This window comes from Nymphalis io, chromosome Z (genome assembly GCF_905147045.1).
Source record: "Nymphalis io chromosome Z, ilAglIoxx1.1, whole genome shotgun sequence".
Taxonomy (NCBI): domain Eukaryota; kingdom Metazoa; phylum Arthropoda; class Insecta; order Lepidoptera; family Nymphalidae; genus Nymphalis; species Nymphalis io.
Window position 1 is genome coordinate 12,434,093 of NC_065918.1, and position 16,618 is coordinate 12,450,710.

The window sequence follows — 16,618 nt, forward strand, 5'->3', positions numbered from 1 at the left end:
TTTTCGTTCACCGTCGAGCATGAAAGGAACCCTCAACATGAACTAAGGATATGAAAATTAATTGTTGTTTGCCCGGGTTTGCATCCAATCAGTCTTCGGTCAAGACTGATTTTTGGCTTTTATATTCCTATTGTGTATAAGAGACTGACAAAATATAATAGTTTACTATACTGAAGGATTTATTTTACTTACAAGTCATTTGTTTTATTTATTTATTTATTAAGGTTTACCAACAGTTGTATACACTGAATATAACATTTAATACATTCAAAAAAATATATTTACATAAAATAGTGTAACAACTGCCTACTACTACACCGCTTTTAATTAAATATAAAAAGAAAAAAGTAGCAAATTCATGTAACATTAAATAAAGATAAAATAAAACTTAATTACAACAATAGAAGGATATGCGAAACAAAAATATGTATATCTGAAAGTGTCTTATAGAAGTAATTATTTCAGTAATCAAAGTAAGATAAGTCAGTACAAGTTAATTTGAACTAAGTGAGGGAATCATAATGGAGATCGATTTGATCACTGCAAGTATTTATCACTACATAATCTAGATCAGGGAGAGTTGGCACCTAACACAGTCGTTCTAAGAGGTGGACAAAGTGGTGTCATCGAGCTGCAGGGCAGCCTAGAGGGTACACGCATCTTTAATAGGCCAACAAGCTGGGGACAGTCAATTTTGTGGCAAAAAAATTTACCCGCATTCATTGCATTCAATATATGCCTACTATTGGTTAGGGACTTCATGTTAAAGTGTTTAAGGCGACATTTATATGAGCGTATTTTTTAGCTACGCCATTATGAAACGCAAGGTGCTATACAAATCGTTTTTGAATACGCTCAAGTCGCAGTGAGTTTGTAGCTTAATGTGGTCTCCAGACCACACTACAATATTCAAAGACCCTCCAAATCAAACTGTTATAAATTGATATTTTAGTTTTTTTGTCGCGAAATACCTTAAAAGTTCTTAGAACAAACCCTAACATGCAAGAACCTTTTTTTATTATTGTGTCCATATGAGGTATAAAAGTTATTTTTTTATCGTACACCTAGGTCTCGAATTTGATCTACTTCTTTTATTTTACATCATCGTCTCTATGTCATCCCAACATAGACTACCTAACTCAGCCTTGATTTTGCCTAAGAGTCACAGTTCCCAAAAAACATGATTAGCTATAAAATCTAAATCTCACAAATTATTTTATAAGTATTTTTTTAAATATAATTATTACCCAAACCTGATACAAAAACCACTTAAAATGACGTAAGTGACGAAAGAAAAAACATATAGTAGGTATTCAACTTTACAGTAAAATTGTGTCACTCTGTATTAGCTAACATTGGAAAATTTTGTGTATCTGTTACGTTGAATGGCGATAAACTAGACAACAATTCGATTTTTACATAATTACTCTACGTATATTTTACATACGTGCCATATAGAGCTAATTTTGTTTTTCGTAATTAAAATTTTATTAAACATGTAAATATTAAATATTTTTCGAAATAACAAGTGATTTATAATCCCTGTAAATCATTTCCATTGATACATATGTTATTTTTAGGAAGCATTAGTAAAATAATTTATGGTACCTACACTACACGCGTTGTATATTGCATTATGAATATGAAAATTGGACCTGGTTACGCAGAAAGAAGTCAACTGGGGAAAAGTACAAAACGAGTTATATTTATCTGCCGATGTTTACTTTTCGGCTATTTATTAATTTTCTCTTAAAATAATTTTTAAAAATAAAGGTATGCATAAGATATTTTTTTTATTCTAAGTTGTCCTCCGAATCTTTGCTTTTTATACTAATAATTACGTTTTGTATAGTATAGTATGCCTTATTCATTAATACTTTTATAATATAACTTTTTAATTTATTTACTATTAAATTTAAAATAGTCTGGGATTAAAATAATGCAAAGGAAGGATGGAAGTTTTTCTGTAAAGTTTGTCTTATTGTTAGCATAATGAAAGTCTCACAATCAACATCTTTATTGAGCTGTCTTTAAGAATTATGCTAGTTTGAAGAAAAAAAGTAAAATAGGCTTATCGCTGTTATTAGTTATCTTAACTGACATCCTTGTGACATATTTATTAGAAATATTAATCTAAGAGAGGATTTCTATTCGAAGCAAAAAACTTGACTTGTAAGCAAAACTTCTAATTGTATATATATATATATATATTATGTAGGTTCATGTTTTATTGATAAGTTAGGTATCCAGATTAAATTACTATACTTTATATAATAGAGTAAATTATTTAGTAAGTGGGATTGAGAAGGAAATAAAACACCTTTTATTTTACTGTTTATAATTTTTTCTACTCTAACGTATACATAGATAGTATGGCGAGTGACAACCAAATATATCTATTAAGTTAAAACATTCAATAATATTTTTGATTATAATATAATTTGTGCCTAGGCCGCATTCATATACCACGAATATTCGCGTTATCTCGATGGGGTGATGGATGCGAAGACTTCGGTATATCGGGGCGAAGCCGAAGACACTCCGATCCGCTGTTGGTAAGCCCTCACGCGCCAAAGGATTTTATCGCGATGAGCTTCGCTTGCGCGTTCGCACTTCTATCTTATTTGTTCTTTGTTAGTTTACTTCGCCATAAACTAGACGACGATGTCATACGGATATGCATATTCGCCGCAGATCGAAGGTGATGTTTTTTCGCACGAATATTATCGCGAGGAGTGCGGCCTAGGTATTACAGGAATATAATATTTGATTAACATATTTTTTTTTCATAAAGTGTGGTGCTAGGACCTGTACGTGATTAATACTTATAACAACATCAAATCTACTTGAAGAGTGATTACTTGAAGTTATATAACGTATAATTACTAAGGAACTTTTGTACGATACCACGCGGAAAGTTTTTTTTGGGTTTTTTTTAAATTTTATCCTCGCGTGATATACCGTACAACACCTAATTATAACATATTAATTCTGAATCTACTGATAAAGTGATACGATAAATTGTAACGTTTATGTAATAAATGGATTAATATATTTCATAATAACATTAACATGCATGCAGAATAATTGAAATATATGTTGATTAAGGTTGAATAAGTATGTATCGTATGGAACTTCCATTGGACCAGTTACATCACATTTAATATTAATTTGCCTACTTGCTTTCTGATGCCGCAATACATTTTCCCGTTTGATTACATTGATAATGATGTAATAGATCCCCGATACTTAATAGCATAGACATTTTAAGAGGGGGACATTGTTAAATGACGACGATAGAGCGTTAGTATAAGGGTAGGTATGGTCCATCGCAAGTGAAAGTTAAAGCTTTAGGTAGAGTTTAGTATAAAATAGCTATAAATATAATAAAGTGTATAAAATAAAAGAAAAAGACTTTTTTCTTAAAATAAAATTAAGTATATGGATAGTCAGTACGATTCCTTCCTTCGGATAAGCTCAAACTTGTTAATTTTATCCTAATAAGGTTTACCAAGAAACCTCCTTCGCTTAGTGCGAGCAGGCGAAAAGATACATAAGTATTGTCGTATATTATTTTCGCCTAAACACAGCAGTCAAGATTTCGCATAGAAAGAGCACTTTTATAAGGACTAGTAACTATTCAAAGTTAATAAAAATAATTTTAAAGAGAGAACGTTGATAAAGGGCACGATTACATAAGTATGTTTTGTATACCTAACAGTGAGCAAACACCACAACCCTCTGAAGAATAATAAAAAAAAAATTAAAGTAAATGTTACCAACCAGTATTATTCGTATGTAGCATTTCGAAGTACTTTCGATACCACTTCATATTATAGGCACTACATTCTCTTTTAATAAAATAAATTCCGTAAACTCATATTCCAATTATTTATAATTTGAAATATACACATTACGTAGTTTATTGCAAAATCGCAAGAATTATATCCTTCAAATTTCTTAACTACTTCACTAAGGTAGATACTCGAAACGAATTTATCTACCTCCTCTTCCCCATAATGCAAATATAAATAATAATAATGATATATTGATTTATATTTCAAATATAACATATCTACTATATTTTATTATAATTTTCAATATTTTTTTATATTTTTTTATAGATTATATATTTTCAGGTTAGTAACAATGAAGGCAAAAGTTTCTTTTGAAAGGTTCACATATCAATATAATATAATTTTTTATACGATAGTCTTATATGCCAAGCTATACATATTTACCTCTATTTCTCACTTTCTCGACATTCTTATACCTATAATACTATACAAATAAATCACTCCTAATTCCAAAACGCGTCGAACGAATACAAAATCAATAAAAGTACAATAAAAATAATTAATTATACAATTCAAGGATTTCTTAAGAATGCTATAATTTAACCGTGTAGCCGTTATTATTTTTAGTGACTTATGTTTTAAAATAAATACTTAGCAACTAGGAAAGTACAAAGATATGCACTCGAGGTAAAATTAATGATAAAAAAAACTAATTTACAACCATTTTTATATTTAGGAAGCTATCGAGTATTTCGAGCCGTGTTACTTTTGACATGTATTTAACTGTTAAAATTCTTTCACATGACAAAATCATTTAGAACTTTGCACGATAGCTTCCTAGCCCCATGATGTCAGTGGTATAAAATATCGTAATATTTTAATTAAATTCGATGCGATATTACAATAAATAATAAGTAATACAGATAATTAATAATAATATATTAAGATTAATCTTCACTTAAAACATACAATTACTTGAGGCTGCAAATGATTTAATTTCCTCTCTACACTCTTGCGATTGATTATAAATATATATATATATATATATATATATATATATATATATATATATATATATATAAAAGTGCATATATATATATATATATATATATATATATATATATATATATATATATTAAATAAGATGAGCCTATGTTTCAGGTTTCAAGTGATATTTGAAAATTAATAAGAATTTTCTTGAGTCAAGTTGTAATTGTACCCAATATGATCGATCATATTGGTACTAACAATTTAATGTCATTTTCTATTGTTATTCAGTTGAAATTTTATTTTTGAATGGAATTCTATTATGTAAGTTTATAATATAAAAATACTTTCAGATAAATAGGTTTTTATGGAAATATGATTTCTTTACCTATAAGAATAAATATATGTTCTCTTTATATTAAATTTGTTCCTAAATTACAGATTTTCATCGACAAATATCGATATTTAATAAATATTTTTAATTTAAATTTTATTTGGGAACTATATGTAAATCCATAAATTATGTTATTATGATTCCCTCAAGATTTGTGTTCAAAATTACAAGAATGCCTTTAAATTTAATTATTTAATGGCTTGTAGGTACGCGATCACGGTGTGAAATAATGCATAAAGTGAGACCGCCATGTCAGAGGGTGCAAATTGGCAAAACAATTGTATATAATTAAAAAACAGAGGATTGGAATGTATTCATGCATTTTTTTTTCAAGTAATTATCGAGTGAATATTCTTCTGAAGCGTGTAAAATGGTTGATGAATTGAGAATGTTGATTCCGTGAAATGGAATATAATGAGTGAAGGGAGCGATGCGCGATGGAGCGAAGCACGGGCGTCGAGCCGCACGCCGCACCTCAACTCGCTCCCGTTTACGTTAATGATAATCAAATTCTCTCTACGTACGCCCGGAAAACAGCTGGTGCTGCAAGCAACCACAATAAAGACTGATTAAAATCTACGCGCCTGCGACCGACGACTTTATCACCGTTTCAAGACTCGAGCTCTTTTACGTTAGGATGTGCAACGTAGGGTGAGATAATCAAACACAATTGTTGTTACACATAAGTTATCGAACTTAGTGTCCGCATTTGGAGATCCTAAATTTCAAATATAAATTTCGTAATGTATCTTTATTTTTTTAAAAATATTTTGGACCTGTTTTAATTTGATTTTGGTTGGCTTTAAACGTCAGTGAAATATGAATGGATTAAGAACATGAGTCATGTAACGCTAATAAATCGAACATTTTAGCGGCCGTTAGCAGTCGCGCGGCCCCCGCCCGCCAGCTCCGAGGCTCAACACTACTCTACACAATGTCCCAATAGATTTGTTACATCGTCCGAAGTACCTCATTACTAGACATCGCACTCATTAAGCAAAAGCAAATTATAATTAAACGACAGCACAGGATGAATATGAACAATTTTTTGTTGAAAAAAAAAGATTTCAGTGTTCGGATACAATTAGTACCTACAAAGTGACAATTTTTGTCTATAATTTTGTTTAAACTATGAATTTGTATATTTGCGAAACACTCTTATACTTTACTTAATCTTGAAGGAATCTTAAACATGCCATTTATTGCAAAAATATTTAAGACTACATTTTGTTACAAATTTGCTTTTTTACAAAATACACAGTTTTGGGTATTTCATAATAATTTTTAGAAAAAATAGTCTAGTTGGTGATTGTGCACCTAATACCATTCCCAGTTTGTTTACCTAATTAGTAAAATCTCGTAAAATTATAAAATACGACGTTTCGGTAGACAATATGAACAAAGTAATAATGCTAGTGAGTTTAGTTAAAGTAATAATTATCTTAGTCTAAAATAAATGGTTTTCATTTTTGCACCATTATTATTAAATAATGATGACAGTATATATAAATAAGTATAGAATAAATCCATATTAATTTCTGGTTACATAACATAAAAGGAAATGAACTCTTTCAAAGTGTATTTGTACGGGCACAACCACCGTGACTAGCAATCTGTTATAAACGTGTTTGGCACATTTTATTTTGATATCCTTCTTTTACCGACCTGGTAAATAAATAACGATGAGTTATTTTATATTTAAAACCTTGATAACATTAACAAACAAAATAAGTCATTCAAATATAATACTAATAAATATAACAATACCATATCACAGCAGCATTTACAACACTATGCCGTACTTTACGTTGGTAACATTTTATATAAATCATTTCACATATATAATTTCATTTTATTTTCCAATTTTTAAAATTTCTAAATTTTTAATATAATTGGACATTTTTAATTCACATTTTTTCGCCCAATGGAAAAGTGATATGTCCACATTATACCAATTAAAGCTTACTTTCCGTTTCAACCCACCGTAACATACTCTTGAAATACAATGAAATAATTTAATAAATTGAGCTTAAGATAAATAAGCAAATCAGTCTTTGTTAAGAAAATTAAATACTCCTTTAAGATCATGTTTGGAAATTTAAAAGCAAATAAATATAACGTCGGTACTTGAACAACACTGATAATGGAACTACTGAACTTGGAGAGATCGGACGGGGATCGCCAGAGCGGCAGAATTTTTAAGGAAGCGTTATCGGTGCTGTATCGATTTGATCGGTTCAACGCCTAATACCTTCCCGCTAGTAGGGTATTTCAAACACAGGGTAGGATACGTGGTTGATGTTAGCTTAGTTTTGCAGGTCTCGAAACAGCACCTAGGACCTCACTTCTTGTACTAAGCAAGGGCCCTATGTTTCCTTAACAGGCGGGTGAGGTACTATACGTCCGTGAAGTGCTTTAAGTACTTACAATGAATACTGCACCGAAGTACTTGAAGCATTACCTTGAACTCCCACCCCATGCTCGTAGACATTTATACAAAGGTAAGGGCGCAAATCGTCAATACGGAAGGGTAAGGAGCCAATGTAAGCTACGTAAAGTGCTTTGGAACGCTGTGAGCGATGTACCAATGAAATCGGAGCAGCACCGAAGTCATCCCACTCGTATAACAAATGAGGATAAAAGATAAGCAGGGTTTAGTGGTTATACCGAGCGGGTGACGGACCGACCGCTTAACGGGTTGGTGTGATGTTAAGAGAGGGGCATTTCCTGACTGCCATAGCAGTGTGCCGTAGAGCGCTGCAGCCTGCGGACGTAGCGCCCTGTAACGTGCCCCATGGCCGTTGCGACTGCGGTACAGGGCTATGAGAGCCCATAGGAAAATGCCTTACCATGCCTCCGCTCAGATGATGTAGAATCCCGGAGCCCTGCGAGCCGCCGAGATGCGCGGATGGTCGCCTTGACCTGACCGACTGCATTGATGATGTCAGCAAGAACGGAACGCTTGATGACGTATTCGGCATCGAACCACCCTACATTATAGGCATATTGTAGCTTTTGTCCGTCATAAACGAGTTTCAATGTTGTTATTATAGAAATTGTATTTGTCTTTTGCAAAAAAAACTACGTATCAGTAACTTTATTATTCTGATTAGATTCATGCAAATGAAGTAGGTATACTTTTAGTAGGTATATTTAAAGTAACGGCCAACTCTTGAACTTAATTCAACCACTGCATTAGTTTTGAAAATTGTTAAATAATTAAATTCATGCATTTATGTAAACATAATATTATTCTGAGTAATTTGACAAATATTAAAATATATATATATATATATATATATATATATATATAAATAGTTATCTTGTTCTATATGATAAGGTTGGTTTAGTGTAGAAATGTAACTTACTGTTGACCGATTCTGTTTGTACCTAAAACTGATTATTAGAAGATACTACTAAACATGCTATAAACTGTAGATACATTATATCAGCGTATAAAATATGTTGAGTTAATGTTTTGTGCGTCATAAGTTATTTAGTAAGCTAGACTACACAGTTCTGTGCACGGAGATGTTGCCATCTTGTTAGCGAGATAGTACACTTGAATTGTATCAGACTTCATTGGAAATGTTACGTTTGGGCAACATCTAAGTGATGCAAAATTACATACATAATTGAAGATAATGTAAAAGTCGTGACTGAACGACAAACATGTAAGAGAACTTCATACTCACGATCATGCTCCGTGCAAGCTGCATAGAAGAACAAATAGCAACAGTAAATGAGACAGCGGTAATCATTCGGCTCTCAGCCACAATATAAATGAAATGATGATTATTGCTTTGAATCATTTCACATCCAAAAAAACATAAAACGATATTTAAGCACTTGATGAGCCGAGAGCTCCAGTCGACCGCGTGTTTTGTGCTGAGACTCGTTAACGATTTAAATTACGTTCTCGAGTAATTTTAACTTAACGTCAATAGAGTATATAAAATTTTGAATTTTGAAAATGTTTTTGTTTCATAAAATATATGTTTATATTGATATTGCCAATAATGTTCTCAATTATTACCATTAAAACACAGATTCGACGAGGGTCCTTGCAGAATGTTGTTCGAAGGTTAAGCAGAACATAATAGGCGCGGGAGAAGCTACCCTCCAGCGATTCGGGTTGATACAATGACGTGTATGGGCGTCATGCATCGCAATTCGTTTGCAAAATAATATAACGAGCATGCATCACTTCAGTATTTCTTGATGTTACGATCACAGTTTTCTCGCAGGAATGGAAGTATTAGCGACATGATACGATGAGAGATATAATGATTGGACAGAAAGAGTTCGCAACGTGTGATAAATACGCCAACCAGGTTCGTGCATATAGACGTGTGATAGTGATGATGAGCAATGACACAATCTCTCCCAGTCCACGTGGGGAGAAGACCCGATCGCAGAAGAGAACAGTCCACATAAATTTAAGCCGTTCCAAGTCGACATTTAATAGAGAATTCGGGAAACCGTTGCAGGGCGGATGTGGATGATTAACATCACTTACGACGTGATGTGAGGGCGATGGCACGGATAGGCTCGAGCCTGAGCCGCCACGTCCTCTGTACTGACGAACCTGTCAAAACAATAGCGTCACAACCATTAGCATTGATGACGCTGTTAGCGCTGTTTCCTCTGATTTGTCCTAATAATTCCTTATGACCATTGAATGACATGTCATTTAAATACAATATGTGGTAAATGTAAGGAGTCAATTATGTATAACGTTTGCGATCGTGTGACTTACAGTGGGTGGTGATAAGTTTACAGCAGATCCTCGGCGCTCTTGTGGTCCAATGCTTGAATGGCGCCGAGTTGGCAATCCAGAAGCGCTACCTGGAGTTCCGCCTGGAGATGAAGCACAAGATGGAGCAATGCGAATCTTGGGTGCTATCATAGTATTATCTGATAAGCGTCTGTTTGGAAATACGCTTGCAACACGCAGAAAGTTGCCATCGTTGTTTGTAGAGTTGTTCGAACCGAAGAACCATTGGCCGATGCCTGTACCTTTAAAATTAAAGTGATAACATTACTTATAAATATTTTTTATAAATATATTATAGTTAATTTGTTAAATATAAAGACACTTTATATTTACACCTTTTGAATATAATAGTAAGTAGTACAAACACAGTTATTCACTTACTCTTAAAGCTCCCTGCGACACCACTTGCGACGCTACCGATTGCACTAGCGACACCACTACCAATGGTGCTACTGGCTGCCTTGGAGGTAGAAGGACCAGCAGCCGCGTTTTTGCGATCCATTTCGTCGGTACTGGATGGCTTCCGTCTGTCTACCCGTAGGTTGGGAATACTAAACGGTGGTGGATTATTGATATCTGTGTGTGTCGCTTGGCGAAAGACGCTACGTTCAGGGGTGGGCACAGGAACACTGGGTTCCTTCAACAGACTACGCTGGTGCTTGTCAATATTCTCCAGCAATTGATAAATTATCTGCAAATAAGATTTTTTTCATATTTATACATAAATTCGAGCTTTTAATATTTTAATGAACTTAAAACAAAAAACTTAAGTAGTAAAGACATATTAACTTAGCACTGGATGAGTGAATTTATAAGTATTGTAAAAGATTTAAAATGTTTTAAATAAAACATTTTAAACGCTTTATTTAAGTAGAATTTACAGACTAGCGGTGGCACCCAGTAAATTGTAGCTAAATTATCCTAAGACAGCAGTTAAATGTGATTATGTTGATGTTTCTCGGCCGATTTTGGTCGCGACTGCCATTTTCCTGAGTACACAATCGAACACTATAATATCTTCTGTGTTTACAAACAGGATAGTGTACGCAAACACTACCTGTGTTTGTGTATATACTCTCTCTATTCCCTCACTCTCATAATCTGGTAGGGTAGCAATCTGACACGAACGGTGAGCTTAAATAGCATCTAGGAAAATCATTACTGCTTAGAATTTGGTCTTTATTGATTAAATAGCGCTTGGCCCGCGGCTTCGTCCGTGTCATAATCGAAAATCCAGTTAAATGAGATAAAAAGGCCAAAATATGTTAATTATATTATATTTACAATAGACACAACCTTTCGTATTTCTGATATTAGTGCAATTATTATTATTTTATTGATTAAAGATAAATATTTTTTTATGTTATTGGATATTAAGTGGTCGTGGTGACCACACATAGATATGTAAGAAATATTAACCATTCCGTACATCGCAAATTCACCATTAATCTTAGGAACGAAGTTGTTATGTTCCTTGTGTCTGTAGTTGCACTGGCTTACTCACTCTTCAAACCGGAAAGCAACAATATTATGCTTCTATAAATTATTTAATATTATCAATATAACAGCCTGAGAATGGCCCATTGCTAGGCTAAGGTCTCCTTTCCCTTTTTGAGGAGAAGGTTTGGAGCTTATTCCACCACGCTGCTCCAATGCGTTCCTATTGGTGGAATACATATGTGGCAGAATTTCAGTGAAATTAGACACATGCAGGTTTTCTTCACCGGCATGCACAAGATGAATTATAACCACAAATTAAGCAAATGAAAATTCAGTGGTGCTTGCCCGGGTTTGAACCCATGATCATTGGTTAAGATTCACGCGTTCTTACCACTGGGCCATCTCATGCACTCATCAATGTAAACTGTAGGAATGAAATTAATGATAAGCCAAAACGATGAGTCGTAAGAACGACTGCATAACAAAAACGCAGAACGATACGCGATTGCTAAGATACCGGTAAATCTGGACACCACGATTTTTTTCACCACGACAAAAATATCGACAAATCGGATGTCCGATATTATGTACAATCATTTATATATTTTTAAAAGCGGAAACGTAAAAGTTAATATGTTTCTTTTAAAAATAAGAATCTAAAGGGATGAAGCGACTGTTTCACCATAGTCTCCGGTAAATAGAGCACCAAATTGAATTTATGCTAATAGACTATTATCGGTCTTCTTCCCAACAACGGCATACTGATTGCATTTTCATAGATATAATGGTGAGGCGTAGAAATTATGTGACAAAATAGATTCTTCACTGCTTCCAAGTTTTAAGTTATGTAAATTTAAAAGTGGTTTATGATATTTATACATAGCACCTGATTAATATTACACCGGTTATGATTATATAATTGATCAGGTTAAATTGACTAAATTCTATCACGGAGCTTACACACACATTGAGAAAAAGTAATGACCCAATGCTCATTTTCTGTCGTTAATATATCGATAATATTAATTAATCAGATATTAAAATTCAATAATAATTCAGTTCGTACTGAAATCACGCCGCCACCTCACCGCCGGTTAATCACAGCTTCCACTTGCTTAAAAAGTTTAAATATGTAAAAAAAGTTTTTTTTTATTTTAATTATTTTTAAAATAATTTATTTCATGGTTTACACTGTAAATCAAGTATTTTTTATATTTAATATGGGTCCACTATTTAAATAAAACAATCATACTTAAAATTAATTTAAAATTAAAGTATGCAATTATATTAAGTAATATGTTCAGAACAAATGACAAATCTACTATACTTTCATCCATAACCTACTTATTCTATCACATCAAAATAAGACCATCCCGTAATATAATCGAGTGAACAAAAAGGAACAACCAAAATCTGTCTATAATAGACGAAATATTCCAGGAAAAAAATATTGAATTGATAACTACTTTTTTAAGTTGGATATAAATAGTAACTTACCTCCATCAACATATTAAACTGTTCCAGATCAAGCGTCGGATTGACAGCCTGAGGTGCCAAAGACGGTATCATCTCGGTGGCCATCACCTTGCTGGTGAGGTCGAATTTAGATTCCAATATCATGAATTTATAAAGTTCTGTAACCGGAAACTCCACTTATTACATTTAAATTACAATAAAAATTAAGTATCAACGCTCAGCAATAAATATCGCAACGCAACATTCGCTGCTGCACGAAATTTGACGCAGGTTAGCTTAAAATTTAATTAAAATTAAACCTTTTTAACATCTAAGCGCTAGATTTCATAAAATACATCCTTAATAAAAAGAAAAGAAGAAAAAACTTTACAAGTACACTTTGATTAATATGCTCACTTGACAATGAAAATGTTATAAGAATATAAATGGAACTGTTTTTTGACCCAAGATTAACATAAGTGATGATTCTTGTGAAGTTTGGCACATCGCATTAAATCAATTAGGCCGCGCTCGAAAATAATCGCTGATTTGGACATCGATCAATCCACGTCTTTCATATAAGCTATTGTTCGGTCTTTACTTTGCAGTCCGTAGTTTATTAGATTTATATTTGTAAAGTTTTTTCGGATTATCGTTGGATTATTTTAAAGACTACTTACTAACGACACGAGTAATTATATCAGCATCACTCAGCTTCATGACCAGAAGTGTCGGTACAACGACGTCCATTACATGCTTTCTTTGTAGACGAAGAAGAACCATCTCAAAGAAACCAAGCACAAGGCTTACAACTTTCACATCATTCTGGTTTAGTTCAAGGAGATGCTTCACCTTAGCTATGATAACATTTTGTAATTCTCGGTCAGAGATAATCTCAGAAACATTCCGTACGGCAATTAAAGACGCCGTCTGAAAAAAAATGTAGTTGTTTTGTTAATTCATTCATACATTACAGATTTATATTATAGTAAAGCCGAATCGGACCTGTATAATGCTGTTATTGGTATCCATGGCAGCGTATAGCAGTGGCATAATCCTGGTGTTTGTTTCATCCCTCGAACACTTATGTATCAAATGGTGGAGATTCACCAGCAATGCTTGACATGGCTCAGGGTTTGATGAGCGCATCACTTTCATGAAGTCCACTTTTCTATAATGAAATAGAATATGAGATTTTGTTCTAGTAAATTCTAGCTACCCAAACAAATTGTACAGTGCAAGGGATAAAATGAATAAAACTTATGTGAAATTATATATATGTCCCGAATTCAGGACTTGTGAGGCTTACTTCAAAGCTGGAAGGATGGAAGTTTCAAACTCCTCCATAGTAGACTCGTGCGTCATCCACATGATGGGATTAAGAACGGAGCCCAAAATTTCTGGAGTCTCCACATCCACCTCCAAAATTGGCCAAACAAACTGCCAACGTAATTTCTGAAAGGCAATTAATAATCCATAACAACGAACGTACCGATATAGTCGCTTCGTTAGAAACCTGTTGCTCATTTAGTATTCAACAATAAAGGCATTTAGTTCCATCGCTTTGCAGCAAGATAAGTACATGAATATGAAATATTTATAAATAGAACAATGTTTAATGTTAAAATTATTTACAAGTTGGTATCGTATTTATGTGGGGTCATTTAAATTAATAATTATTGCAGTAATTAAAAAAATTATACTAAGATATAAAAACAAACCAAAATATCTGAGATAAGTATTACTAATAAATTCCGAAGATATTTTGACCATGACCAAATAGTTAAGGCTTATTATACAATACAAGATTATATAGATCATGAAAAAGCTTCGATAATGATAAAAAAGGAAGTAATCACTGATTTCGTCACCGGACTTATATATGTAATCGTCTTTAGTTGTCAATGTATTTTAATTTAAGGGAGACTACTTAGATTCTTGCCGGTTTTTCTCGAAAAAAATATATTCCGAACCGGTGACATTAGAGCTTCAATTCAATTTAATCCTATAATGTGACGATTCAAAAGTTCCTGTAACAGCCATTTGAATAAACTTCTAACTTTTGTTTTATTTTATACGTAAATCTTTGAAAGTCGTCTAAGTCGTCGAAACTAAGCAATCAAATAATTTATATTAAAACATTTGGTGTAATAATGAAGTCAATGTTATTGGTAAAGTTCATTGCAAGCTGGTGCAGGTGAAAAAAATCGCCAAAGTTCGCATCTGAAAAAAATAACCACCACGCTTATTTTCCATTATGTTATTATAGAAATGTTATTTACAGAATTTGGTTACTCACATATATAATTTAATTAATGTCTAATAAAATAGTTAAAATTTAATTGCATTACAAAAACCATATCTATTTACGATTGCCGATTATTTACAAAACAAACAATTAACAATTAAATTTGTAATTAATTATGATGACTTAAAAAAGATTTTTAAAATTGTAATAATAATTTGCTTCATAAATAGTTGAATTGGAAAATATTTATAAACTTGTAAATTATTAAATATATATAATGGATAAAGATTTCGCTACTGTAATATGAAATTCATGATTATTATTCATTAATATTGATAAATACAAACAAAACATAAATTTTAGCAAAAGCAATATTAATTCAGTTTATATTATGGATAAACGAATAGAAATCTACGTTCGTATAAAGCAACATAATTAAAAGAGCTGAGGTTTGTAACATGTATATCACAACAAGTACAGCGTGTTTTAAGAAATGGCGCTGGAGTTCAACGCCCATTGAAGATATACTTTTTATTTATTAATACAAATTCGCGTAGCTTATTATGATGATGGTAGAAGGAAGTGGTTACCTTCGGTATGAAAGGCAAAGCTTCAACCAGTAGGCCTTTGTAGAAGTCATTCTTTTGAGCGACGTCTTTCGAGCTGATTACGTCCAGGAACAGCATCGACTGAATAGCTGGCTCGCTTTGGCATCTAAGGTCATGCGATATTAAGATATTTTTGATTATAAGTGCTCATTCATTTTTCGCTTAATAAAACAATGGTTTTATTTTTATGTTCGTTGATCTTTATTTATTATATTGCAAGTAAAGTAATAGACAGAAGTAGATGCTATGTGTTTTTATAAGACAATGGGTCTTGCCCGGAGTTAAACTCGCAATCTACGTTTATTATTCTCATGTTCTAACCGTTGGCTCATATCGCTTTAGTAAGTAATATAATAATAATAATATCCTGGGACATTCACACACGACCATCTGATCCCAAAATAAGCAGAGCTTGTACTATGGAAACCAGACAACTGATATACTACATATACTACTTTTATTTTGTAAATACATACTTATATAGATCATTACACCCAGACTCAGGACAAACAGACATGTTCATGCACACAAATGTCTGTCCTGGGTGGGAATCGAACCCACAACCTTCGGCGTGAAGGGCAAGTATCTACCAACACGCCAATCGCCCCAAAATAATATATCATTAAATGATTGTATTTCTTATGATTATGCATCAACACGGTATATACGTTAGAGTAATATGTAATGTATGTACAAATCGAAACGCCTGAACTGAAAACAGGAAAAAATATATTAGCATTAACAAAATTAAGTAACGTCATATTTTCATAATAATGTGAAATTAATGTTTAGAATGTTTTATAGAATGATAATAAAACACTTAAACTACTAAGTGTTTGTCATGATGCGATGTAGATAAAAGTAAAGTAACAGCCTGTAACTGTCCCACTAGTAGGTCGATAAAAAGTCGAA

The 16,618-nt window shown here is 32.7% G+C and overlaps 1 protein-coding gene across 1 annotated transcript in view; it reads right to left on the reverse strand.

The window, feature by feature from the left end:
* Positions 1-6,816: 6,816 nt before the first annotated feature.
* LOC126780670 (SCY1-like protein 2) overlaps positions 6,817-16,618 on the reverse strand; it is a 105,025-nt gene continuing 95,223 nt past the window's right edge. Inside the window, exons 8-17 of the mRNA XM_050505300.1 lie at positions 15,689-15,812; positions 14,160-14,305; positions 13,856-14,021; positions 13,531-13,780; positions 12,893-13,029; positions 10,394-10,646; positions 9,938-10,197; positions 9,698-9,766; positions 8,028-8,168; positions 6,817-6,843 (exon numbers count right to left, since the gene is read on the reverse strand). Of these exons, the coding sequence (XP_050361257.1) occupies positions 6,817-6,843; positions 8,028-8,168; positions 9,698-9,766; positions 9,938-10,197; positions 10,394-10,646; positions 12,893-13,029; positions 13,531-13,780; positions 13,856-14,021; positions 14,160-14,305; positions 15,689-15,812 (1,573 nt within the window). The remainder of the gene's footprint in view (positions 6,844-8,027; positions 8,169-9,697; positions 9,767-9,937; positions 10,198-10,393; positions 10,647-12,892; positions 13,030-13,530; positions 13,781-13,855; positions 14,022-14,159; positions 14,306-15,688; positions 15,813-16,618) is intronic.